The sequence below is a fragment of the Pithys albifrons genome, chromosome 24 (genome assembly GCF_047495875.1).
Source record: "Pithys albifrons albifrons isolate INPA30051 chromosome 24, PitAlb_v1, whole genome shotgun sequence".
Lineage (NCBI taxonomy): Eukaryota > Metazoa > Chordata > Aves > Passeriformes > Thamnophilidae > Pithys > Pithys albifrons.
In genome coordinates, this window is record NC_092481.1 from 6082613 (window position 1) to 6109749 (window position 27137).

The window sequence follows — 27137 nt, forward strand, 5'->3', positions numbered from 1 at the left end:
GTTCCCCCTTGTCCTGTTGCTGAGTGCCTTTCCAGTCCATGTGTGCTGCTGTTCCCCGTCTGGTGAATTGCAGGAAAATTGTCTTGAACAGCAAAAAAAAAAAACCCCAAAAATCCCTTTTCCAATCAGCTTAAGCCCCAGCATGGCCCTACCCCAGAGAACTGGAGGTGACTGATACAGTTCCATGTCACTTGGTGTGTGTGGAGGGAGATAATTGTTTTTTTATCACGTTTCAAACTCTGCTGTTATTCCCTTCCAGTGGCAAATGTTCCTTTCCAGGGGGCAGGAGTGCCCCAGCCTGTTGGGGGATCAATATTTAATCTCATTTTGCTGGTGGTGGCCACTTTATTCACAAAAAAAAAGTGTCTTTTGATTGAACCTGAGTCTGCCAAATTTTCCTGAGATGCAGCAGAGGGGTGAGGGTGGAGGAAAGGGAATGCCCAGCAGTGCCCAGATGGCACAGGGCACATTCTCAGCTGCTGGAAACAGGAGGGATGTGGTTTGAATTCATGAAAAGGTGCCCTCAGCTCCTTCATTCCACATGTTCCCTCACACCCACCTGTGTCCCAGCTTGGCCAGGAGATCCTTTTCCATGTTCTCCTGCTGTTATTCCCTTCCAGTGGCAGATGTTCCTTTCCAGGGGGCAGGAGTGCCCCAGCCTGTTGGGGGATCAATATTTAATCTCATTTTTCTGGTGGTGGCCACTTTATTCACAAAAAAAAAAAGTGTCTTTTGATTGAACCTGAGTCTGCCAAATTTTCCTGAGATGCAGCAGAGGGGTGAGGGTGGAAGAAAGGGAATGCCCAGCAGTGCCCAGATGGCACAGGGCACATTCTCAGCTGCTGGAAACTGGCCCTGTTGAGTGAGGCAGAACAGCAGAGGGGCTGGACCCAAACTCACAGACCAAGGGACAAATCTCAGCAGATAAAGGACATTTTTGTCACTGTAAGAATGTTGAGGTGCCATCTGTGCCACCTCCTGGGGCTGCCTGTGCTCCCTCCCTGGGGGAGCTCCCACTGCAGGGGCACAAAGCCTGGTGGGCACCAGCCCCTGGCAAGCAGAGCAGGTGTGTGGGGCACACCTGTCACTGCTCCATCCTGCTGTGAGTGCCAGGGCTGTCCTGGGCATGGGAGTGGGCGCAGGGGCAAGGCTGTGGGCACAGGGGCAAGGCTGTGGGCACAAGGGCAATGCTGTGGGCTCAGGGGCAATTCTGTGGGCACAGGGTCAAGGCTGTGGGCGCAGGGGCAAGGCTGTGGGCACAGGGGCAGTGCTGTGGGCACAGGGTCAAGGCTGTGGGCACAGGGGCAATGCTGTGGGCACAGGGGCAGTGCTGACATCCCCTCCCTTCCAGGCTGGGCTCCAGCATCCAGTTCTCCTGCAATGAGGGCTACGACCTGCAGGGCTCCAAGAGCATCACCTGCAAGAGAGTGAGTGACCTCATCGTGGCCTGGAGCGACCACAGGCCTGTCTGCAGAGGTGAGGGGGCAACTTCTGCCTGGGGCAGGAGGGCTTTGGGACATCCCATCTCCTCAGGGTCCCCTTGGAGCATCACCCACCATGTGCTTGGGTTTGGAATCCCGTGGGAAGGTGGTGGGATCTGGAATAGGTTGGGTTGGGACCCAGAGCCCTCCTGGTGGGACCCAAACCCCTCCTGGTGGGACCCAAACCCCTCCTGGTGGGACCCAAACCCCTCCTGGTGGGACCCAAACCCCTCCTGGTGGGACCCAAAGCCCACCGGGTGGGACCCAAAGCCCACCGGGTGGGACCTAAACCCCTCCTGGTGGGACTCAAAGCCCACCTGGTGGGACCCAAAGCCCACCTGGTGGGACCCAAAGCCCACCTGGTGGGACCCAAAGCCCTCCTGGTGGGACCCAAAGCCCTCCTGGTGGGACCCAAAGCCCTCCTGGTGGGACCCAAAGCCCTCCTGGTGGGACCCAAAGCCCACCTGGGTCCTCCCACCAGCTCAGGGAGCTCCAGCCTGGCCATGGACACTTCCAGGGCTGGGGCAGCTCCTCTGGGCACCCTGTGCCAGGGCCTGCCCACCCTCCCAGGCAGCAACTCCTTCCCATTATCTCTGATGGTCAACAGATCTGACAATTATTTAAGGAAGATCATCCATCACTCAATTCCAGGGATTTCCTTTCACGGGATAAAGAGGAGCAGGGAGAAAAGGTGAAAGCCTGGAATAAACTCTGGAAAAGCAGAGATGGAGGGAGATCTTTTTTAACTGGAATTTGCTTTTCTTGGGCAGCCATGTGGGGGTTTGGGGGCAGTGGTTCCTCAGCATCATCACCCTGTGCCTTGAGCCATCAGGGAAAGGAATTTTCTTCCAAAGCAAAACAAACCAGTGCCCATTTTGCCCTTGGCCATTTTGTTTCCATTCCCTTTCCCCAAAATTCCCATGAATAATGTGATATTTGTAATGTTAATAATGAGCAACTTGTAATGTTTTTAATGAAATCCCTTTAAAGCTCTTAAAGTCATAAATAGGTGGGTGGGGTTTTTTTCGAGTTCTTTTTTCCTTTAATTTCATCTGCAGATTTTTTTTCAAGGCTTTGGAATCCTGTCTAATTCCTGAAACAAGCCTGGAATAAATTGAATCAATGTAAGAGGATATTTGGCATAAATATGTGACACTATAAAGGAAATTTATGGTGTCCTCTTGCAGGAGATAAGAAAGGATTTGCCTCTGTTATTATGTCTCTATGAATCAACATAATTTTTTTAACTGTTGACTTTCCTGTTGTGCTTTTTTCCTTTTGAACAAGTTTCCAACTTGCTCTTTATTTTACCTTAATTTCCCTTTTTTTCCCCCCTTCTGTTTGTTCCATTTTCCCTTTGAGATTCTCCCAAATTCTGACATCAGGGGGCCCAGTGAGATGATTTTCTTTAACCCCCACCCTGGGCTGGAAGAACTTTTGATGCCCAGTCTTCAACCTTTGGGCTTTTGCAGCTCCCCCATCCACAGCAGGTTCCCTCTGGCTCCTGAACACCCCTGAAAAGTGGGAATAATGGGATTTTCCTTTAATTTGCTGTCAGGTGGGACAACTCAGGGCTGAGGCAGGAGGGATGTGGTTTGGCTTCATGGAGAGGTGCCCTCAGCTCCTTCATTCCACATGTTCCCTCACACCCACCTGTGTCCCAGCTTGGCCAGGAGATCCTTTTCCATGTTCTCCTGCAGTTGTTCCCTTCCAGTGGCAGATGTTCCTTTCCAGGGGGCAGGAGTGCCCCAGCCTGTTGGGGGATCAATATTTAATCTCATTTTGCTGGTGGTGGCCACTTTATTCACAAACAAAACTGTCCTTTGATTGAACCTGAGTGTACCAAATTTTCCTGAGTTGCAGCAGAGGGGTGAGGGTGGAGGAAAGGGAATGCCCAGCAGTGTCCAGATGGCACAGGGCACATTCTCAGCTGCTGGAAACAGGAGGGATGTGGTTTGAATTCATGAAAAGGTGCCCTCAGCTCCTTCATTCCACATGTTCCCTCACACCCACCTGTGCCCCAGCTTGGCCAGGAGCTCCTTTTCCATGTTCTCCTGCAGTTTGGAGGGGTGGAACAAAGCCCTGCAGGTCCCACCTGTGCAAATACATCTTTGAAATTCGAAATAAATCCATTTTGAGGCTCCATCCCGAGGGCAGGGGCAGTTCCAGGGCCAGGATGGTCCTCCCCACATTTCCTGCTGGAAGATTCCAGCTAAATCTCACATCAAGGGGACACCACAATTTCCCTGTTTAAGCACTTCCCATCTTCTCCTTCACCTGAGATGGTTTTAGGATGCAAAGCTCAGTTTCCATCTTGGTTCTGAGCCCTCAGTCGTATCCAAACGAAACCAACCTAATAAATACTTAATAATTACATAATAAATTCTTGCTGTGCAGTCCTTTTTTTGGTTTTGATCTGCAAGAAGAAAGGAAATGTGGCTTTTGGGGGACATGAAAAGGGAGCTGCATCTTTCCCAGAACCTTCTGTGGAGTTGGTTTCGCTGTCCTGGATACAAAACTTATTTTTGTGAGGCTTTAATTGAGTAGAAAAAAGAAAAGAGAATAAAATAAGTCTCAGCACTAGGGAGGGGGTTGTTGTTGGCTGGGCTGATGGTCCTCTCCCTGATGGCCCTTGGGAAGGGTTTGGTGGCCCCACAGATGATTCCTCCACTCTGCTCTGTGAGTGGAACAAACGCGTGTTTGGCTTTGTGGGCACAACCCAGAGTGGCAGCTCTGAGTTTGTACCCCCTGCCCCGTGCCCAGGATCCCCCCCAGCCTCAGTGCCCCTGCTGTGTGTTTGTGTCCCCAGCCAGGATGTGTGACATGTACCTGCGAGGGCCCAGCGGGGTCATCACGTCGCCCAATTATCCGGTGCAGTACGACAACAACGCCTACTGCGTGTGGGTCATCACCGCCCTCAACCCTGCCAAGGTGGGTCTGCCCCCTGGGCTGGCACAGCTCTGCTGCTCCAGGAGAACCAGCCTCCCTGGAGCCCAGGCTGGGGTGGGGTGGGGTGGGGTGGGGTGGATTGGATTGAGTTGGGTTGGGTTGGATTAGGTTGGATTCGGTTGGATTGGGTTGAGTTTGGGTTTGGGTTGGGGCTGGGCTGGGTTGGGTTTGGTTGGGCTGGGTTAGATTGAGTTGGATTTGGGTTGGGGTTGGGTTGGATTAGGTTGGATTTGGTTGGATTGGGTTGGGTTTGGGTTTGGGTTGGGGCTGGGTTGGGTTTGGTTGGGCTGGGTTAGATTGAGTTGGATTTGGGTTGTGGTTGGGTTGGATTAGGTTGGATTAGGTTGGATTCGGTTGGATTGGGTTGGGTTTGGGTTTGGTTGGGCTGGGTTAGATTGAGTTGGATTTGGGTTGGGGTTGGGTTGGATTAGGTTGGATTCGGTTGGATTGGGTTGGGTTTGGGTTTGGGTTGGGGCTGGGCTGGGTTGGGTTTGGTTGGGCTGGGTTAGATTGAGTTGGATTTGGGTTGGGGTTGGGTTGGATTCAGTTGGATTGGGTTGGGTTTGGGTTTGGGTTTGGATTGGGGCTGGGCTGGGTTGGGTTTGGTTGGGCTGGGTTAGATTGAGTTGGATTTGGGTTGGGGTTGGGTTGGATTAGGTTGGATTAGGTTGGATTCGGTTGGATTGGGTTGAGTTTGGGTTTGGGTTGGGGCTGGGTTGGGTTTGGCTGGGCTGGGTTAGATTGAGTTGGATTTGGGTTGGGGTTGGGTTGGATTAGGTTGGATTAGGTTGGATTCGGTTGGATTGGGTTGGGTTTGGGTTTGGGTTGGGGCTGGGTTGGGTTTGGTTGGGCTGGGTTAGATTGAGTTGGATTTGGGTTGGGGTTGGGTTGGATTAGGTTGGATTAGGTTGGATTCGGTTGGATTGGGTTGGGTTTGGGTTTGGTTGGGTTGGGTTAGATTGAGTTGGATTTGGGTTGGGGTTGGGTTGGATTAAGTTGGATTCGGTTGGATTGGGTTGGGTTTGGGTTTGGGTTGGGGCTGGGCTGGGTTGGGTTTGGTTGGGCTGGGTTAGATTGAGTTGGATTTGGGTTGGGGTTGGGTTGGATTAGGTTGGATTGGTTTGGGTTTGGGTTGGGGCTGGGTTGGGTTTGGTTGGGCTGGGTTAGATTGAGTTGGATTTGGGTTGGGGTTGGGTTGGATTAGGTTGGATTGGGTTGGATTGGGTTGATTTGGGTTGGGGTTGGGTTGGATTAGGTTGGATTGGGTTGGGTTGGGTTTGGGTTGGTTTGGGTTGGGGTTAGGTTGGGTTAGATTGAGTTGGGGTTGAGTTGGGTTAGATTGGGTTGGATTAGGTTGGATTGGGTTGGTTTGGGTTGGGGCTGGGTTGGGTTGGGTTAGATTGAGTTGGATTTGGGTTGGGGTTGGGTTGGGTTAGGTTGAGTTGGGTTGGATTGGGTTGGATTGTGTTAGGTTGAGTTGGATTTGGGGGAAACCTCAAAGATCATCTTAGTCCAACCCCCTTCCCTGGGCAGTGACACCTTCCATGAGACCTTGGACAGTGGCAGGGATGGGGCAGCCACAGCCTCTCTGGGCAGCCTGTGCCAGGCCAAGCTTCTCTGGCATCAATTCCTACTTGGTGCTTTAGGAAGGGCCTTTTATTTTGAGGTGTTCAACTACAACCACTTGGAAGGGGTTTAAGTTTCAGCACTGAGCTCATCTTGAGTTCAGGGAGACATGGAGTGCTTTGGATTGGAAGAAACCTCATGGATCAGCCAGTCCCACCCCCTGGAATGGGCAGGGACACCTCCCACCAGCCCAGGCTGCTCCAACCTGGCCTTGGGCACTGCCAGGGATGGGGCAGCCACAGCTTCTCTGCCCAACCTGTGCCAGGGCCTGCCCACCCTCCCAGGGAAGGATTCAGGACTGGGATAAAATGATTTCAGAACTTGGATAAAAAGATTTCTGGGCCGGGATGAGAAGATTTCAGGACTGGGATAAAAAGATTTCAGGATTGGGATAAAAAGATTTCTGGACTGGAATAAGATGATTTCTGGATTGGGATAAGAAGATTTCAGGACTGGGAAAAGAAGATTTCAGGACTGGGATAAGATGATTTCTGGATTGGGGTAAAAAGGTTTCATGATTTGGGATAAAAAGATTTCTGGATTGGGATAAAAAGATTTCTGGGCTGGGATAAAAAGATTTCTGGATTGGGATGCAAATGTTTCTGGATTGGGATGCAAATGTTTCTGGCTGGGATCTGGAGGGGCTGTCCAGGCAGGGCAGACCTTTAGCCCCGTGGCTCAGGCCCAGGGGAGCTGCTGCTCCCAGGTTGGTGCCAGCCCTGGCCCAGCACAGCTCTGGGTGGCACCAGAGGGGCAGAGAAGGGGAGGGGTGGGGTGAATTCCTTGGAAATGTGTCCCCCTCTGTCTGGAGGGGCTGTGGGTGCAGCTGCTGTGGGGCAGGAGCAGGGAGAGGGAGAATGGGCAGGGGAGGGGCAGGACTGGCACCCAGCTCAGCCCCTTTGGTGCCAGGGGTTAAGCCTAGCTCAGCTCCCTGTTCCTGCTCTGCCCCTCCAGACTGTGCCACGTTTTCTGAGCTGTCTCTGAGTCCCACCCCACTCACCTTCCCTTCTCTCTGTTCAAAGATGTAATTAAAAGCCAGTGTAATTACTTCTAATCGAAAGCCCTTTGATCTCTTGGTGTGAGAGGTGGGGAAAATGCCACCCAGCTGAGCAGAGCTGCTGGTTGGCAGTGCCCAGGCAGGGCAGGGAGGCTGTGCCAGGAATGCTCAGCCTTTTGGCAGGGGATGGTCCTTGCCCAGCAGCATTTCAGCCCCCAGAGGGCAGGAGGAGGGAGCTCCTTTCCCCCTGGGAATTGCTGCTTAGGGAAAGCTCCTCTTCCCCTCTTTGGTTTCTCCTTCAGCTTTTAAGCCTGAGTGAAAATGAAGAATTGATTTGGAACCAGAACGTGCAGCTCCTGATCCTCAGCCTTTATAAAGGGGCTTGAAATGGGGGAAATCCATTTGTTTTGATACTTCCCAGCTCGGAGCAGAGACTTGACAGCAGCAGAGCTGTAGTTTGGGCTCCATCACAGGTTTTAACACTGAAATATGGAGAGATTGGTCAAACCAGCAGCTTTTATGAGCTGTGTCAAGAGACTCCCTTTGCCTTTTCCCTTGAAATGATGAAGAGTTCATGAATAACAGCAGTTTATAAAGAGGTTCTGGGGTTTTGATGTTTCATCCTGGCAGTGCAACGTTCAGGTGGAGAAACATCTAAACATCTTCCCTCTGGGTCAGGGAGGGCTGAGGAGGAGCAGCCAAGGGATGGTCCCAGTGCCCCCCATTCCTCAGGGAGGGACTGGGGAGGAATTCCTTAAAATGCTGTAAAATCCTTGGATTATGAGGCATCATGTGCCTGAGCTGGAGCCTCTGAGCTCCCTGTAACCTTTTAATTGCAGTGGGCTTTGGATCATGGAGCTGTTAATTGAGGTGGGGGCTGCACTGAGCCCTCATTTGCAAATCTAGACCTGTTGTACATTTGGAAAATAACCCAGAGCCACATCCACTGAGCCCCACAATCCCCCCCAGGTTGGCTCAGACCCTCCAGCAGCAGCTCTGAGGGCACACAACTCCCATTGGCAACTTGTCCCTGCACAGAGTGGGGACGTCAAACCCATTGGGGGGATATTCAGGCTATAAAAAGATGTTTTCCTGCTGCTTCTTGGTGCCTTGGGAATTCATTTCAACCACAGCAGCAAAATAAATCACTTGGGGAACTGAGGGATGAATATGATAATTGGGCAATTTGCATAAAAAACCTATTTCTGGAGCTTTTGGCCATCATGGGCGTCGCTGGGTGATGTTTCTCCTGGGGTTGTTCTCACCTGGAATCTCAGGAGCTTTGGCCAAGCTTTTTGTGCTGGAGGGAGATGGGCCCCTCCAGGGGAGGATTCAGCCCAAATTAAGAGGAGTTTTAGAGCCTGGGGAGATGAGGAGATGAGGAATTTGCCTGTGAATCATCTGGATGGAACAGCAAGAGGTGTTCTCAGGGAGAGGATTATTGTGGGGTGTTTTTTTTTCCCCTCTGAACGTGCCTGCACTTCACATCACTCGATGCCACAAAGCTCTGGAATCAGGTGTCACATTCCAGCCCATTTTCGGGGCTGTGCTAATTGCTCCCTGTCACTTCAGCAGCTTCAAATGGAGCTTTTGTGTCATCCCCGTGTTTGTGTGTGCTGGGAGGTCTCCTGTTGGTTAATGAATCATTAAATAATTTTCAGCTTTCAGAGCCGAAAGAAGAAGAAGAAAAAAAAAAAGGAAATAGGGGAATGGATAAATAAATATTGTATTCAGCATCCAGTTCCTGTGCCACGAGGTTGGAGTCTTGAGTGTGCTAGAATGTAATTAGTTGTTTAATTAGGGTCAGGCTGCTCAGAATGCAGCTCACTTGAGTGAGTGATTGAACTAACGATGTGTGCAGCTCTCCAGCCCCGTGTTCTTTGTATTAATTACATTATTCCAGCATTACATGGTTTAATAATGGTCTGCACAGGTTCGTATTTTGGTGCTACTACTCAAATTAGTGTTCCAAAGTTGGCTGAGGGATCACACAAGCTCCTGGTTCTCCGTCCTGGGGCTCAGGGACAAACTCTGTTTTCAGAATGTTGTGGGTCAAATCCACCCTTTCGATGCATTTGGAAAATAAACTCCATTATTTTGTGCTTTTGGGGTGAATTTCAGCACTTTGGGGCCCTGTGGTTGAACCTCTGTTCAGGTGTTGGCAGCAGGGGCTGCTTTCACCAGGCAAGAGCCTCCAAGCCCAGGATTTGGGTTTCTTGTGCCCCAGGCTGAGATGTTGGGTGGCATCAGGTGGCATCAGGTGGCATCAGGAGTCATCAGGTGACATCAGGAGGCATCAGGTGACATCAGGAGTCATCAGGTGGCATCAGGTGGTATCAGGTGGCATCAGATGACATCAGGTGGCATCAGGAGGCATCAGGTGACATTAGGTGTCATCAGGAGGCATCAGGAGGCATCAGGTGGCATCAGGTGACATCAGGTGTCATCAGGAGGCATCAGGTGACATCAGGAGGCATCAGGTGGCATCAGGTGACATCAGGAGGCATCAGGTGACATCAGGTGGCATCAGGTGGCATGAGGTGACATCAGGAGGCATGAGGTGACATCAGGAGGCACCAGGTGGCATCAGGTGGCATCAGGGTGGCATCAGGGTGGCATCAGGTGACATCAGGAGGCATCAGGTGACATCAGGAGGGATCAGGAGGCATCAGGTGACATCAGGAGTCATCAGGTGGCATCAGGGTGGCATCAGGTGACATCAGGAGGCATCAGGTGGCATCAGGAGGCATCAGGTGACATCAGGAGTCATCCAGTGGCATTAGGTGGCATCAGGTGGCATCAGGAAGCATCAGGTGGCATCAGGTGTCTGTGGGCCTTGGCACACACGAGGCTCCTCCTCCTCCATTGCTTTGGGTAATTCTGTGTTGTCTAAAATAGCCAAAAGTGGCCTGAACCCAAAGGTGGAGCTTTAATCTGTTAAAAGTTGGGAAATTCAGTGTGTTCAAAGGCACTTGTACAAAGGGCTGACGCATCCAAGTGTTGGGTCAGGTCACCCAAAGAGCTCCAAGAAGAAAAGCTCCCTTGATTTCTCCTGGTGGAGGGTTGGGAAGCATTTCTGTAAATGGAATTCTCTCCCTTTTCTGTCTGTTCAGCCTCTCCCAGCCTGAATTAAGCACCTTTGTCCCCTAAATCATGTTGTGTTTGAAAAGAAGAGATTTCCAAAGCAGCTCAAAGGTTTGGGAGATAAAACCTCGTGGTGTCCATGGGACTTGTGCTCCTGAAGGATCTGTGGGGGCTGCAGAAATGGGTGAAATTTGGGTGGAACAGGAGAGAAAACACAGGACAGAAAGAGTGTGGTCAGATGTGATGGTGGTGGTGATGGTGATGGTGATGGTGGTGATGATGATGATGGTGATGGTGAGGATGATCATGATGATGATGGTGATGGTGATGATGATCATGATGGTGATGGTGATGATGATGGTGATGACGATGGTGATGATGATGATGATGATGGTGATGATCATGATGATGATGGTGATGATGATGATGATGGTGATGGTGATGATGATCATGATGATGATGGTGATGACGATGGTGACGATGATGATGATGATGGTGATGACGATGGTGACGGTGATGATGATGATGGTGATGACGATGGTGATGGTGATGATGATGGTGATGGTGATGACGATGGTGACGATGATGATGATGATGGTGATGGTGATGATGACGATGATGGTGATGATGATGATGATGGTGATGATGATGACGATGGTGATGATAGTGATGACGATGGTGATGATGATGATGATGGTGATGATCATGATGATGATGGTGATGGTGATGATGACGATGATGGTGATGATAGTGATGACGATGGTGATGATGATGGTGATGGTGATGATGATGATGACGGTGATGATGATTGATAATGATGATTGATGATGGTGATGGTGATGATGGTGATGATGAGGATGATGATGGTGACGATGACGATGATGATTGATGACGATGACGATGATTGATGATGGTGATGATGATGAAGATGATGATGACGACGACGATGGTGATTGTGTTCACAGACAGCCAGAGACAACTTCCCTGAGTTACCCCAGTGGTAATTCATGTAAATCCTTTCTTGGTCTCAGCAGAAATTGGAAGAACTTTGTGAACAACACAGAGCAAAAGACTCTCCTCTTGCACTGAGTGTACCAAACATCTGCCTGTCTGCACACTCAAATCCATCCCCAGGGTTTCAGGGCTGGGAAGGAAAGGGCAGAACAACCTGGTGAAAAAACCCAACAACTCAAAAAAAGCTCCTGCTGAAGTCCCAACACACACATTTTTATCAGTAAAGTCATCCGGGAAATCGATAGATAAAGCTGAGAAATGGGAGAGGCAATTTGGGGAAGAGCTCGATCTGTCTGGATGGAAAGGCTCCAGGGCTATAAAAAGCAAGGCTGGTCACCTCTGGAGGTGTCCTGCAGATAGGAATGCTCTGGAAAATGCCCTTCCCTGGGCAGACAGACAGACAGACAGACAGACAGACAGGAGGAGGGCACCCGCTGCAGGGTGGTTCCTGTTAACGTGCTGTGTCTTTGCCAGGTTATCAAACTCACCTTTGAGGAATTTGAGCTGGAGAGAGGATATGACACTCTGACAGTGGGGGATGGAGGCCAAGTTGGAGACCAGAAAACTGTCCTTTATGTGTAAGTAGCAATTGCTGAGTCCCTGGGGAGGGGGAGCCAGCCCTGGGCTTTGCCGGTTGGGTTGGGTTGGTTGGGTTGGGTTGGTTGAGTTGGGTTGGGTTTGGTTGGATTGGGTGGGTTGTGTTGGATTGGGTGGGTTGGTTGGGTTGGGTTGGGGGGAAGGAGCTCCTTTGCCCCCTCTACCTCTTTGTGCTGTTCTTCATCTGGGGGCTGGTTTGGGCTGCTCTTCATCTGGGGGTTGGTTTGGGCTGCTCTTCATCTGGGGGCTGGTTTGTGCTGCTCTTCATTTGGGGGTTGGTTTGGGTTGCTCTTCATCTGGGGGTTGGTTTGGGCTGCTCTTCATTTGGGGGCTGGTTTGGGCTGCTCTTCATCTGGGGGTTGGTTTGGGCTGCTCTTCATCTGGGGGTTGGTTTGTGCTGCTCTTCATTTGGGGGTTGGTTTGGGTTGCTCTTCATCTGGGGGTTGGTTTGGGCTGCTCTTCATCTGGGGGTTGGTTTGGGCTGCTCTTCATCTGGGGGTTGGTTTGGGCTGCTCTTCATCTGGGGGTTGGTTTGTGCTGCTCTTCATCTGGGTGTTGGTTTGTGCTGCTCTTCATCTGGGGGTTGGTTTGGGCTGCTCTTCATCTGGGTGTTGGTTTGTGCTGCTCTTCATCTGGGGGTTGGTTTGGGCTGCTCTTCATTTGGGGGTTGGTTTGGGCTGTTCCTCCCTCTCAGCTCTTCCCTCTGTGTCTCATTTCCCTTGAGCTGCCTCAGTGAGGCCCTTGGGGAGGGGCTGGGGCTGTCCAGGGTGCTGAGGGACGGGATAAAACCTGGAACACCAGAGGAGCTGCAGCTCAGGCAGCACCAAGAGCTGCTTGGATCTGTCTCTACCCTCCTGTGCCCTCAGTTTTACTGTGCAAAGTGTAAATCCACTCTCTCTGGGTGACATCCTGAGCCTTTCACCCCCAGGGTTCTCTTGGGTAAACCCTTTTCAGGGCTGGGATTGTCCTCCTCAATTTGCATCCTTTACTTTGCAAACAGGATGTTCTGCTGAGGTTTCTTCAGCGTTGCAAACATAGAAATGGTCCTACTTTCCTTCCAAGCCTCTCCAAAAGTTCTCCAGCAAAGCTGTTGTGCTCTTGCCAACTGGTGGAGAGTCTTTTTTTATTTTTTCTCTTATTTTTCCACACCAATCAGCCTCCCATTCCATCTTTGCTTCTCTTCATGTTCCCTTGTCTTGCCCAAACCTCTGTGTCCAAAAGGTTCCTTTTCCTACGTATTTCTTTTCTTTGGTCAGGAGCTCCACCCTGCAGAGTGTGGGAATGGGAGGGCTGGTTATTTCCAGAGAGTTTGTAATTAAATGTCCCAGACCATTTCCCAGCTGGTTGGTCAAAGCCTTCAAACCACTGCCAGGGACCTTCTGCAGTGACTCCTCCTTCATCCCTTTGGCTTTGCCTACAGCCCAGAAAGGTTTTCCTACATCTGACTTGAATAATTCCATGTTTTTCTCCCTCTGCATTTGCTGATGCAAATGTGGAATATCCAGGACTGAGAAAGGTGGAGGGGTTGGAATCTTTTCCCAGTGCAGAACTTTCCACTCAATTGCAGGTGCTATTCCTAGCAGGGAAATTTGTATTTATATACAGGACAAGATGAAAACTCATGAAATGTGGAATTCCACATGTAATTCATGGGGTTCAAAGTCCACTTCTCCCAACATCCCACTGTCACCTGAATCCAGGTGCATCCATTGGAGACAGACTGCAGGGCTTTTTGAGGAATCAGAACACAGAAACCCAATCCTGTCAGAGACAGCAGCTCCAGTTTTCTTGCTGCTCCTCATTTCTTCTTGGCTGCTGGAGAGGAGCTCAGTCCTGCTGCCTCTCCCATCAAGGAGAGCTCTTGAATCAGCTTGCACAGCAGCAGCCACGAGCCCAAACGGAGCCGTGAAGGACCATTTGTTTCCAGTCTCACCCTCATCCCTGGGAAATGCATCTCAGGGAACAGAACAGATTGGAAGGCTGAGCTTTCTGACTTGCAGAGAGGGTTTTATTCCCTAAAGTAACAAGCACCCGAATCAATCACTCAGCTTGTTAAAGTGGAGGAGCAGAGAATGTGAAAAGCTTTGAAGCACCTTTTTCCCGAAGGTTTTTCTCTCCGTGTGTTCCTCGTTCCTCCCTCTCTGCTGCTTAAATAACCTGAGAGTCAACAATAACACTCCTGCTCTTCCAGCAGGCTCTGGGCATGCAAAACAGGCACTAAAACAGGATCACTTCTTCATTTACCAGCAGCCTGGGATCAATAAAGTTCCTGATGCAGGTCAAAGCAATCACAGAGCAAAGGTGGGGCTTGGGACAGATGGTTGTGATTCCAGGGAAAAACAGCCACAGGATCCCACGGCCAGAGCTGGAGCAGGAGCTGCTTGCAGGGCTTGCACCGGGCCCTGGTGCCTGTGGGGCTGGGAAGGTCCGTGGGGTGGGGAGGAGAAGTTTGTGCATGGCCAGGTTGGTGCTGCCCACCTCAGGTACCTGTGCTGGGGGAGCTGGCACTGGGCGGGGAGCTGGCACTGGGCGGGGAGCTGGCACTGAGCGGGGAGCTGGCACTGAGCGGGGAGCTGGCACTGAGCAGGGAGCTGGTACTGAACAGGGAGCTGGCACTGAGCAGGGAGCTGGTACTGAACTGGGAGCTGGGGGCAACAGGAATTGCAGGAACTTTGGGATTTCAGTAACTCTGGGATTGTCCTCTGCAGTCCTGGTTTGCAATAACTGTGGGATTGCAGGAACTCTGGGATTGTCCTGGTTTGCTGTAACTCTGGAATTGATGTAACTCTGGGATTGCTCCTGGGCAGTCCTGGTTTCCAATAACTCTGGGATTGTCCTGGTCTGCCCTAACTCTGGGATTGAAGTAACTCTGGGATTGCTCCTGGTCTGCAGTAACTCTGGGATTGTCCTCTACAGTCCTGGTTTGCAATAACTCTGGGATTGCAGGAACTCTGGGATTGTCCTGGTTTGCTGTAACTCTGGAATTGATGTAACTCTGGGATTGTCCTGGTTTCCAATAACTCTGGGATTGCTCCTGGACAGTCCTGGTCTTCAATAACTCTGGGATTGTCCTGGTCTGCAGTAGCTTTGGGATTGTCCTGGTTTGCAATAACTCTGGGATGGCAGGAACTCTGGGATTGCTCCTGAGCAGTCCTGGTTTCCAATAACTCTGGGATTGTCCTGGTTTCCAATAACTCTGGGATTGCTCCTGGACAGTCCTGGTCTTCAATAACTCTGGGATTGTCCTGGTCTGCAGTAGCTCTGGGATTGTCCTGGTTTCCAATAATTCTGGGATTGTCCTGTTTTCCAATAATTCTGGGATTGTCCTGGTCTGCAGTAGCTCTGGGATTGTCCTGGTCTGCAGTAGCTTTGGGATTGATGTAACTCTGGGATTATCCTGGTTTCAAATAACTCTGGGATTGTCCTGGTTTGCAGTAGCTCTGGGATTGTCCTGGTTTGCAGTAGCTCTGGGATTGTCCTGGTCTGCAGTAGCTTTGGGATTGATGTAACTCTGGGATTGTCCTGGTCTGCAGGAGCTCTGGGATTGTCCTGGTTTCCAATAACTCTGGGATTGTCCTGGTCTGCAGTAGCTCTGGCATTGTCCTGGTCTGCAGTAGCTCTGGAATTGTCCTGATTTCCAATAACTCTGGGATTGTCCTGGTCTGCAGTAGCTCTGGGATTGTCCTGGTCTGCAGTAGCTCTGCCTGCAGAACTTGGGGCTCAGTTTTACCAAGGAACCTTTGGGTGCTGCTGTGCCTGAGGATGGGCCCAGACACGAAGCAGAGCTGCCCTTCTGGATGAACTGAGATTTCAGCAAACTCTACAGAGTAAAACCCCCACCCTCACCTCTCCTCTGGCAGCAGCTGGACTTAATTTATGAATTTATCCCAGACAAAGCCTTAGCAGGAGCAGCACAACCACAACAACATTAAAGGTTGACACTAAAAGAGGCACCAGGAGAGTCCTGCTGGAATAACATCCCTCCTTCCCACCCACTGCTCCTGCTCACAGGGAAGGGAGGGAGGGACTGAGCTCCAAACCAGGGGGTTCCTGTGGGTGGGGGAGAAGCTCCAAAGCTCTGCTGAACCACAATGGGGTGATTAATCCCAGGGGCTGAAGGAGCCTTGCATGGCTCAGTGCCAGGATATGATGGTGCCAGTCCCCAAAGCTGCTGGCACTGCCCAGATCAGCAGCTCCTCTCAAGGTTCTCAACCTGCTCAGCACATGGAGGGGCTCCTGCCTCCTCTTCCAGGGCGGTTTTATTCTCTACATCCTCACAGAAACTTCCCTGTCAGGGTAAGAATTTTGCAGGGCACGTGCAGGAAATAATTATTGGTAATGCTGGAAAATGCTGTAAAGGCAGTTCAGAGAATTCACTCCCCGGGTTGGGTTCTGGGAATTCCATTTGTTTGCTTGTGTTTTGCTTCAGTGAGAAAGAAAATGATGACTTTTGATGCTGGATGAGCTTCTGTAGCAATGGCACCAAGTGGTAATTATGGTGGGGGTGATGGTGGTGATAATTTGCAGGCCCTCAGCTGTGCCAGGAGACACAGAATGCAGAATGTGGCTGGAAAATACAGCAAGTTTGGGGCACTTTGGGGGGATTCTTCACCACTTGGGCATTTCTCTGGTTATTTTCTGCCCCTGCAGAGGAATAAATGCTTTGGCCTCACTGCCAAGAAATGTTGTGCTTTCCTTGGGTCCTTCCCTTAGTGATGCAAAAAAGTCCCATCAAACTCCAAGAAGAGTCCCACCAAACTCCAGAACTCTCTGAAAATCACCCCTCAGTCCCTTTGGGAGTCTCTGGAATTCGGGATGGAAATCAGGATATTGTCCCATCCCTGAACATTTGGTTGTGCCTTGGACAGGCTGGAGAGGGCTGGGATGGGAGGTGAGGGTGGAGTTGGGAGTTCTCTCAGTGCTGGGCACATCTTCCTGGCTCTCCTGGGTGTTGGCAGTTCCTCACCCCTCCATGGCTCTCCTGGGTGTTGGCAGTTCCTCATCCCTTCCTGGCTCTCCTGGGTGTTGGCAGCTCCTCACCCCTCCATGGATCTCCTGGGTGTTGGCAGATCCTCATCTCCTGGATGTTGGCAGCTCCTCACCCCTCCATGGATCTCCTGGGTGTTGGCAGTTCCTCATCCCTTCCTGGCTCTCCTGGGTGTTGGCAGCTCCTCATCCCTCCATGTTTCTCCTGGGTGTTGGCAGTTCCTCACCCCTTTCTGGATCTCCTGGGTGTTGGCAGCTCCTCATCCCTTTGTGGATCTCCTGGGTGTTGGCAGACCCTCATCCCTCCCTGGATCTCCTGGGTGTTGGCAGCTCCTCATCCCTCCCTGGATCTCCTGGGTGTTGGCAGCTCCTCACCCCTCCATGGCTCTCCTGGGTGTTGGCAGCTCCTCACCCCTTCCTGGCTCTCCTGGGTGTTGGCAGTTCCTCTGGGGCTGCTCCCTGGAATTCTCCAGCCCCAGTGACCTGTGCCCATACACAAGGGCTTTATTCTGTTGGGATGATGAGCTGGGGAGTCACACAAGCTCTTTAATGCCTCTTTCCCTTGGCAGCCTGACGGGCACCACCGTCCCCGACCTCATCGTCAGCACCCACCACCAGATGTGGCTCCTCTTCCAGACTGACAGTGTCAGCAACCTGCTGGGCTTCAAAGCCACCTATGAAGGTAAGACAGGCTCCTCTCCCAGACCTTCCCAGTGTTCAGAGCATCAGGGATGGGATGAGCACAGTGGGTTGGGGGGAAAGGCAGAAAGAAGCTTCTCTATTTATTTATGGAAGTTCTGCAGATTTTCTTCTCAAGGCTGAAGTTTGGCTCCACCAAGAGCAGCTTTCTTGGGTTCTTCTCCATCAGAGCTGGCTGGGTGGGGACTGTCTTGCTGCCACTTCATCTGCTTTGGTGGAAAAGAGCTGCTGCTGGTGACAGATTGTGGCTGTGGGAGGAAATGAGCTGGAGTAACCAAGGGTTGTAGGAGATCAGTGGTGTCAACTGCTCCCCACTGGGACTAGTCTGGAGATTGCAAATGAAATGCAAGTTAATGTTGGGATTTTTCATAGAAACTCGTGCAGTGCATCAGGCTGGGAGTGCTGAAGTCTGGCATGAACTTCTGTGTTTGTCCCAGGTGTTTGCAAAGGTGGGGAATGGGGAGGGAAAAGTCTCTCTGTGAATGTCCAGCAGAACCTTCCAAGGTGGCTCTTCCCAACTGCACTGGTTCATTTCTGGAGGGGTTTCAGGGAGGTGTCAGGGCAGGACCTGTCCCTGGTGGTGCTGCTGATGGAGCTGAGGGAGCAGAATGAGGGGTCTGAGCTCCCAGAAAGTTGAGCTGCACCAAATGCCAGCGTGTCCAGGGAGGGTGGGCAGTGCCAGGGGGATCAGGGGCACTCTGGGGTATGGACAGGATTGCAGGGCAGCAGAAAAGTCCTGCAGGGACAGAAAGAAGAGAACTGAGAGAAGGAAAAGGCCAATCCTGGTTGTCCAGGGAGCACCTTCCTGGTGCCATTCCAGCCTTGGCAGCTGTGGCAGCACCAGCCTGGTGGTTCTGGGCTCTGACCCTGCCACCTTTGTGTGGAGCTGGTTTTTGGCAGCCTGGCAGAGCTGCTGCCCCCAAACCACCCCTGGTGAGGGCACTGCAGCTCTGCTGGGAGGTCCTGGTTGGTTCCTGCTGCCAAATCCTGGGGAGAAGAGAGAAAACCAGCCCCTGCCTGCTTTGGTAACCTCCTCCTGAGGGCACTGTGACATATCCTTGGAAACTCGTGATAAATCTGGGTTTACTTTCTGGGTAAAGTTGCAAAGCTCATGATGAAGGGACTTCCTCACACTGCTGTTCATCTTCTGTGAACTTTGGGTCCATCAGGAGCTCGAGTTTTCCTCCCCTGCCTTGCTCTGCTGTCATTGGTACCTGATCTATGGCAAGGCCGAGCTGCTCCTGCCCCTGTGACCTCCCCAGTCCATCATCACTCATGTCCTGGAGTCCTGGGGACCTTCCAGTGCCAAAAGTGCTTCTCCAGTTCCTCCTCAGCAGCTTTACTTGTGCACTGGGGTTCTCCAAATCTGCACATCAAGGTGGGATGAGTTCCAGTCAGGGTGACAACACTGATTTGCAAAGGAGCTGTGGCAGTCTGAGCATCTGCCTCGTGGATGTTCCCCAAGATTCCTCCTCATCTGCAGCACCTCAACTCTTATTCCTGCAAAGAGATTCTTCCAGAGCAGAGAGCCACGTTTGGGCTTGTAGGAAGGACTTTGTGTTTAAGTCCCAGTCTGCTGGAGAAGACTCTCCTTTCTCCTCATCTCAGAGAGTTGATGCTGCAATTTAGAGCTTGGTTTTGGAAAGGACTCAAAGCCTCCCTGGGCGTCCTGGGGCTTGTCTTGTCCCTCCTTTCCTTCACTCTCAGGTGGTTTATTGTGGGAGCACCTTCCTGTGGAGCTGATCCCTTCACAGCCATTGGGCTGGGTGGGGGAGAATTCCCACCCCATGTAGGCCTGGGAATAAAGAATTCCTTCAGGGAACTTTTTCAAAAGTCCTTGAGAAATTTAGGGTTGATTAAAGAGCTCTCAATTCCCATAATCTCACCCACAGCCTTTTTCCAATGACTTATCCCAAGGGTGATGCTTGGCCTCACCCCCCAAAAAACTGTATTTCTTCTATTGATGGACTTAAATTTATTACAAGCAATAGTATAAAAATGAATTAACAACATAAAATTCAGTGGTAAAACCCAGGAATATTAAAACTAAAAAAAAAAAAAAGACAAAAACAACAAGACTTTAAAATTGAAAGTAGGTTTGTAGACACAAAACCCCCTTAATTTAATTTAATTTGGCCTCCTGTTGGAACTGGGTTAATTTAGGTAGAGCTGAGTAAGGTCTGTGCTCTGAGCCCCCCGAGTGCTGCAGGCAGGGGATGATTAAACAATATTTATTGTGTGCAGGTGCTGAGTCAGTGCTTGGCTCTGCCTTGCTGGAGTTGAGCCCTCTGGGGCTGAGAGGCTTTGGAGCTTTGCAGTTTGGAGCTTTGCTCTGCTCCCCTCCTGAGTCCACTCAAAGTGGGGCTGCCCAACCTGGGGCACGGGAGCTGCTGGTTTGGGCAGAGGAGCTGCTGGTTTGGGCAGAGGAGCTGCTGGTTTGGGGCACAGGAGCTGCTGGTTTGGGGCAGAGGAGCTGCTGGTTTGGGCAGAGGAGCTGCTGGTTTGAGGCACAGGACCTGCTGGTTTGGGGCACAGGAGCTGCTGGTTTGGGCACAGGAGCTGCTGGTTTGGGGCACAGGAGCTGCTGGTTTGGGGCACAGGAGCTGCTGGTTTGGGTACAGGAGCTGCTGCTTTGGGCACAGGAGCTGCTGCTTTGGGCACAGGAGCTGCTGGTTTGGGCAGAGGAGCTGCTGGTTTGGGGCACGGGAGCTGCTGGTTTGGGCACAGGAGCTGCTGGTTTGGGACAGAGGAGCTGCTGGTTTGGGGCAGAGGAGCTGCTGGTTTGGAAAGAGGAGCTGCTGGTCTGGGGCACAGGAGCTGCTGGTTTGAGGCACAGGAGCTGCTGGTTTGGGCACAGGAGCTGCTGGTTTGGGCAGAGGAGCTGCTGGTTTGGGGCACAGGAGCTGCTGGTTTGGGGCAGAGGAGCTGCTGGTTTGGGGCAGAGGAGCTGCTGGTTTGGGCACAGGAGCTGCTGGTTTGGGGCACAGGAGCTGCCGGTTTGGGGCAGAGGAGCTGCTGGTTTGGGCACAGGAGCTGCTGGTTTGGGGCAGAGGAGCTGCTGGTTTGAGGCACAGGAGCTGCTGGTTTGAGGCACAGGAGCTGCTGGTTTGAGGCACAGGAGCTGCTGGTTTGGGCAGAGGAGCTGCTGGTTTGGGCAGAGGAGCTGCTGGTTTGGGGCAGAGGAGCTGCTGATTTGGGGCACAGGAGCTGCTGGTTTGGGCAGAGGAGCTGCTGGTTTGGGGCACAGGAGCTGCTGGTTTGGAGAAAGGAGCTGCTGGTTTGGGCAGAGGAGCTGCTGGTTTGGGCAGAGGAGCTGCTGGTTTGGGCAGAGGAGCTGCTGGTTTGGGCAGAGGAGCTGCTGGTTTGGGGCAGAGGAGCTGCTGATTTGGGGCACAGGAGCTGCTGCTTTGTGCAGCTGTTTCTGCATTTCTCTGGTCTGTAAATCCCTTGCTGTGCTCAGTTTTTGGCTCAGCAGCACCTGTGCTGTCACTGCTGGAGGTCCCTCAGGGACCTCAGGGGTTTCTGTCCCCTCTGCTCTGCTTTTCCATGAAATATCTGTGTCCTCAGCCACGAGCCTGGACTGCTGAGATCCCAGAATTATCACAGAATCATAGAATGGATTGGGTTGGAAGAGACCTCTGAGATCATCAAGTCCAACCCTTGATCCAACCCCACTGTGATCACCAGATCATGGCACTCAGTGCCACGGCCAAGCTCAGTTGAAAAACCTTCAGGGATGGGGAATCCACCCCCTCTCTGGGCAGGACATTCCAATGCCTGAGCACTCTCTCTGTGAAGAATTTCTTTCTGATCTCCAACCCAAACCTCCCCTGGCAGAGCTCAAGCTGTGCCCTCTTGTTCTCCTGCTGGTTGCCTGGGAGGAGACACCAACCCCCACCTGGGTACAACCCCCTGTCAGTGCTGAGCCAACAGTGTGGAGGGTTTGAGCTTCTGCTGTGCTGCCCTGAGCTGCTCCCAGGTTGGGCAGCTCCTCTTGGAGACTCATCTGAACCTCCTGGCAGCAATTTGAGGTGATGCCCAAGGGCTCCAGGTGCCAACTGGTTCAGCTGCTCTGCAATTCTGGTGGCAGATGTGGCCAAAATTGATCCCCTCCTTGTTGAGTGTGTCCTCTTTGGGTGTTTTTCCCCCTCCTTCAGAGAAGCCCAGAGTGGTTTGAGATGGAAGAGACATCAAAGCTCATCCCATTCCAACCCCTTCCCCAGGGAGGTGGGACCACAACCAGATGGTCCTTTTGGTTGGAACGAGATGGTCCCTTTTTCATTCATGATTGGAATCCAAAAGAATGAAGCAGCAGAAACCCCCAGCCCTGGATCCTTCCAATCCCCACCTGGCACAATTCACTTTATTTAATTTAAACCAAGTTATTCTGAGCCCAAACCCCGTGGGATGGGAAGGGGTTTTTTGAGGTTTTTCTGGCAGGAGGTGCCATTTGTGTGATTCCCTCACTCCCAAACCCTCCAGCTGGGGGCTGTTCCTTCCAGAAGCTGAGCTTTCCTTTGCTTGCAGCTCCAGATCCCTCATTTTCCTGCAGAACTGAGCCAGGCAGGAGCAGGAATTCCCATGGAATCCTTCCCAGGAAGAGCAGCCTCAATCTGAGGTGCCTGCAGGGAGGGTTTGATCTCCTCATTCCTGGTTCCTCCTCTTCACCCCAATTTCCACCCCCAGAAGACAAAGAGCATAAACAGCTGCCTCAAAATTCCTGCTGAAACATTTTTGCTGTTGGAAGGAAAAAAAAATAAAATAAAATTGCTGTTTTGTCAAAATTTTATCTGTATGAATAATATTTGATGGAGAAGTTTTGAAAGATTCATGTCAACTTGTTTCATTTCAATAATGTCAAAACACTTGATTTGGCTGTTCTTGTTTAGCTTTGACTTTTATTATCCTAATGTGGAAGTGATTTTTGCTTTAAACATTCATCAGGAGAAATGTTTCAGTCTTATTGAAGTAACATCTTTTGATATTTCCGGATCACTCCTCTTTTATTATTATTATTTTTGCAACTTCTGCCCTGTTAAATATTTCATGGTTTTTACTACCTGGGAGAAGAAATGCAAGAATTTTTTTGGGGTCAGGAAATGGAATTGCTGAATAAATTCCATTCCCTGCCCCCTGGAAGACAATAAAATGTGTGAGCTGTGTTGGCCTTACCCAAGACCTTTCTCAGCTGCTGCCCAGGAGGTGGTGAGAGCAGAGGGGGCAGATGTGCCCAAATCCCTCATCTCTGCCTCCATTTAACCCCCTGATTTCCCTCCCTCTGAGCTGGGTCTGTGCAGTGGGGCAGAACAAGGTGCCACAGGCAGGGGGGTGAGAGGGAAATGCTGGTTTGGTGCCTCCAGAGCAGCTTTGGCACCTCCCAGCAGAGGCTCAGAGGGCTCAGAGTTCCCTTTGCTTGGCTGCATTTTCCTGAGCGTGTCCCATTGTGCAAACACTGAATGTGCTGAGCCCTTGGAGCTCCCCTTGGCTTCTGCTGGAGCTGGAGCTGCTTGGTGTGTCCTGGAGCTGCTTGGTGTGTCCTCACTGGAGCTGCTTGGTGTGTCCTGGAGCTGCTTGGAGTGTCCTGGAGCTGCTTGGTGTGTCCTCACTGGAGCTGCTTGGTGTGTCCACCTTGAAGTTCCTTTGTGTGTCCACCTTGGGAGCTCCTTTTGTGTTTCCACCCTGGAGCTGCTTTGTGTGTCCCCCCTGGAGCTGATTTGTGTCCCTACATTGGGAGCTCCTTTGAGTGTCCACCTTAGAACCCCTTTATGTGCCCACCTTGGGACCTGCTTTGTGTGTCCACCTTGAGACCTGCTTTGTGTGCCCACCCTGGAGCTGCTTTGTGTGCCCACCCTGGAGCTGCTTTGTGTGCCCACCCTGGAGATCCTTTGTGTGTCCTGGAGCTGCTTTGTGTGCCTACATTGGGAGCTCCTTTGTGTGTCCACCTTAGAACCCCTTTGTGTGCCCACCTTGGGACCTGCTTTGTGTGCCCACCTTGGGACCTGCTTTGTGTGTCCCCCCTGGAGATCCTTTGTGTGTCCTGGAGCTGCTTTGTGTGCCCACCCTGGAGCTGCTTTGTGTGCCCACCCTGGACCTGCTGTGCCCACTGCCCCTGCAGAGCCTCAGCCTGGGCACAGGGAGGAGGAGCTTTGGGCTGCTGGTGGCATCTTGGTCTCACTGAACCTGCTGGCAAAGCCCCTCTGGGCTGCAGGAGGATGGGCTGGGCAGGAACATCTCGTGTCTCAGGAGGCTGGTGGAGGGCCCCGAGCGTGGAGGGGCAGCCTGGGCACTTCTGGCACTTCTGCTGCCACAGCTCCAGCAGGTTCAGGGGCAGGGTTGGCTGGGGGGTGACCTCCCACTGCTTTGGTGGTTGAGGTGGTTGAGATGATTTAGTTGGTTGAGGTGGTTGAGGTGGTTGAGGTGTGTTGTTGTCACAGAACAAGAGGCTGGTTTGGGTTGAGAAGGACCTTAAACCTCACCCAGTGCCACCCCCTGCCATGGGTGGGGACACCTCCCACTTGCCCAGGTTGCTCCAAACCTCATCCAGCCTGGCCTTGGAGGGTTGGGGAGTCCACAACCTCTCTGGGCAGCTCATGGTGATCCAAACCAGCATCCAGGGTGGCACAGGGACACCCCAGAGCTGCCTCCAGGGTGGCACAGGGACACCCCAGAGCTGCCTCCAGGGTGGCACAGGGACACCCCAGAGCTCCCTCCAGGGTGGCACAGAGACACCCCAGAGCTGCCTCCAGGGTGGCACAGGGACACCCCAGAGCTGCCTCCAGGATGGCACAGGGACACCCCAGAGCTCCCTCCAGGGTGGCACAGGGACACCCGCAGAGCTCCCTCCAAGGTGGCACAGGGACTCCCCAGAGCTCCCTCCAGGGTGGCACAGGGACACCCCAGAGCTCCCTCCAGGATGGCACAGGGACACCCCAGAGCTCCCTCCAGGGTGGCACAGGGACTCCCCAGAGCTCCCTCCAGGGTGGCACAGGGACACCCCAGAGCTCCCTCCAAGGTGGCACAGGGACACCCCAGAGCTCCCTCCCAGACACCCAACATGGTGCCAGCAGGAGCTGGGCACCCTGGCACAGGCTCCCTGCAGTGAACCAGCACTGGGACCTGCTGGTTCTGCATTCCAGGACTCCAAGGGTGGGAAGGAGAGGGAGGACACAGAGGAGTTTTCCAATCCCTGACTCGCAGAGTTATCGGTTGGTTGTTCCTCTGTCAGACACGACGATAAACGTCTCAAACCTGCTGGTTCCCGCCTGATCTTGGCACCATTTGCTGGGTTTTCATTTCATGATGGGCACCATTGGCATCCTGGGTTTTTTTTTTGGAGAGGAATGTACAGTTCATGTTGCTTTAACATCCCAACTGGTTTATTTTGCATCCCTTCCATGCAAGTGCAAATCTTGAACACTTGGGGTTTTCAGAGTCTGCAGGAAGTTCATAAATCCTTGGGAAGTGCCTTGACTGAGAAACCCATTTGGTGAAAACTTTAATATTAATTTATGTTAAATTATTTTTGGGGATGCTTCATTACCTGGCAGGGACTTTTTTAGTTCAGGATGCAAAGAGCAGTGGCAGAAGTGACGAGCCTTTGACTTCTGCTCCAAGTACACCTGGCTCGGAGTTGCCTGGAGTCAGAATCTTAATGAGGTGCTTGTTGTTATTCAGCCCAAAATTGGAATATTTGATGGAGTCGTGGAAATCTCAGATCCCACCGTTTCCCCCCCCCTGTAAAGGGAATGTCATGAAAGAGATTTCCAATTTGGTGCAAGAAATTGAAAACGGGGAGAAGAGACGGCGAGACTGATCAGAGATGATGGGGATAAAACCGGGAGGGCGGGGGAGAGGAGGGGAGGGGGAGGCAGATAAATAATGTGGGAACGCTGAGCAGGCTGGGGAGGAAGGAGGGGCTGAGCTCCCAGAGAGCCAGAGCAGGGAGGGAACGGCCAGAGCTGGAGAGAAGGGCAAATTGGGCTGGGATTTATGGGATGGCACAAAGCCCAGAGACTGCCTGGCTTGGGCAAGGAGGGGGCAGTGGCTGTGGGCACCAGGGGAAGGGCTGGGTGTGGGGAAGGGATAGGCACGGGGCAGGGCTGGCACGGGGAAGGGCTGGGCATGGGACAAGGGTGGGCAGGGCTGGGTGTGGGGCAGGGCTGGCACAGGTCAGGGCTGGAACGGGTCAGGGATGGACATGGGGAAGGGCTGGGCATGGGGCAGGGCTGGGCATGTGGCAGGGATGGGCATGGGACAGGGATGGGATGGGCAGGGGGCAGGACTGGGCATGGGGCAGGGATGGGACGGGGCAGGACTGGGCATGGGGCAGGGATGGCACAGGGCAGGGATGCCCAGGGGTGCCACGTGCCTGTGGGGCAGTACTGGGTGGGGGGGATGCCCAGGGGTGCCACGTGCCTGTGGGGCAGTACTGGGTGGGGGGGATGCCCAGGGGTGCCCAGGGGTGCGATGTGCCTGTGGGGCAGTACTGAGTGTGTGTGTGTGTGGGGGGGGTGCCCAGGGGTGCCACGTGCCTGTGGGGCAGCACTGGGTGGAGGGGGATGCCCAGGGGTGCCCAGGGATGCCGTGTGCCTGTGGGACAACGGGGGGTGGAAGTGAGGGGATGCCCAGGGGTGCCATGAGCACTGGGAGGGAGGGGGAGGAGATGCCCAGCCGTGCCCAGCCAACCTACCTTTCCTTCCTTGCAGAGATCGAGCAGGGCAGCTGTGGAGACCCGGGGGTCCCTGCCCACGGGCGCAGGGTGGGCACCTCCTTCGGCCACGGCGACAGCCTGCGCTTCGAGTGCCAACCTGCCTTCGAGCTCAAGGGCCACAGGACCATCACCTGCCAAAAGAGCAGCCAGTGGTCTGCTCAGAAACCTGTCTGTGTGTGTAAGTGGGTGAGGAGGCATCTCCAGGGCACCAGGGGGCACGGGGGGTGCCCTGCGCTGTGCCCGGCACCACGGCGGCTCTGCGGGGGCAGAAGTGGCACCGAGGGGCATCTTCACCCAGCTCAGGCCTTGGGGAGAGCTTGGTGTGGCTCTTGGTGTGGAGCACGGGCCGGCTGGCACACGGGGGGCTGGGCTGGGCTGGCACCGGGTGCTCTCTGCCATGCCCCTGTGCCCACCCACTGCCCTGTGCCAGTCCCTGTGGTGTCTGGGGCAGGAGAGCTGGACACAACCAAATCCATCATTTAAACCTTCCTTCTCTTTTTGCCATTTGGTTTTTCCCTCACTGTCTGCCAATGCAACACCTGCTGCCCCTCAGCCTGGCATTGGCTGCTCTCAGCAGCACTGGCACACTCTGCCCTCCTCAGGGGCATCATTTGGGGGGGGTAAATGGGAGTTCCTGCCCAGTCTCTGGGGGGGTTTGATGCTCAGAGTCCTCTGCAGGTGTGGGGGACAATCTGCTTTTATTGCACCGACAGAACCTTCAGGCAGAACCAACGTTGGGTTTGGATGTTGCCCAAACTCCCAGAAGTGGCTCAGCTTTCCCCAGCTGGTCCCAAACAAACCCCTCCTTTTGTCTCACCTCTAATTAAGGGGATGTGTTAAAATCTGGGCCTTGGAGCAGGTTCTGTGGTGCAGGGAGTGAGGCTGAGCCAAGCCAAAGACAGGAGAGGAAAACCCAGTTGGGGCTCAAAGTGGGGGGGAAATGGAGAGAGACAGAAAGCAGGAATGTTCCTTTTCAGAAATGGGAACTCTGTGG

At 52.8% G+C, this 27137-nt stretch overlaps 1 protein-coding gene across 1 annotated transcript in view; it reads left to right on the top strand.

Annotated features, from left to right (window-relative positions):
• CSMD2 (CUB and Sushi multiple domains 2) overlaps positions 1-27137 on the top strand; it is a 292995-nt gene that overhangs the window by 131096 nt on the left and 134762 nt on the right. Inside the window, exons 9-13 of the mRNA XM_071576489.1 lie at positions 1352-1476; positions 4291-4412; positions 11626-11729; positions 17304-17416; positions 26139-26321. Coding sequence (XP_071432590.1) covers positions 1352-1476; positions 4291-4412; positions 11626-11729; positions 17304-17416; positions 26139-26321 — 647 coding nt within the window. The remainder of the gene's footprint in view (positions 1-1351; positions 1477-4290; positions 4413-11625; positions 11730-17303; positions 17417-26138; positions 26322-27137) is intronic.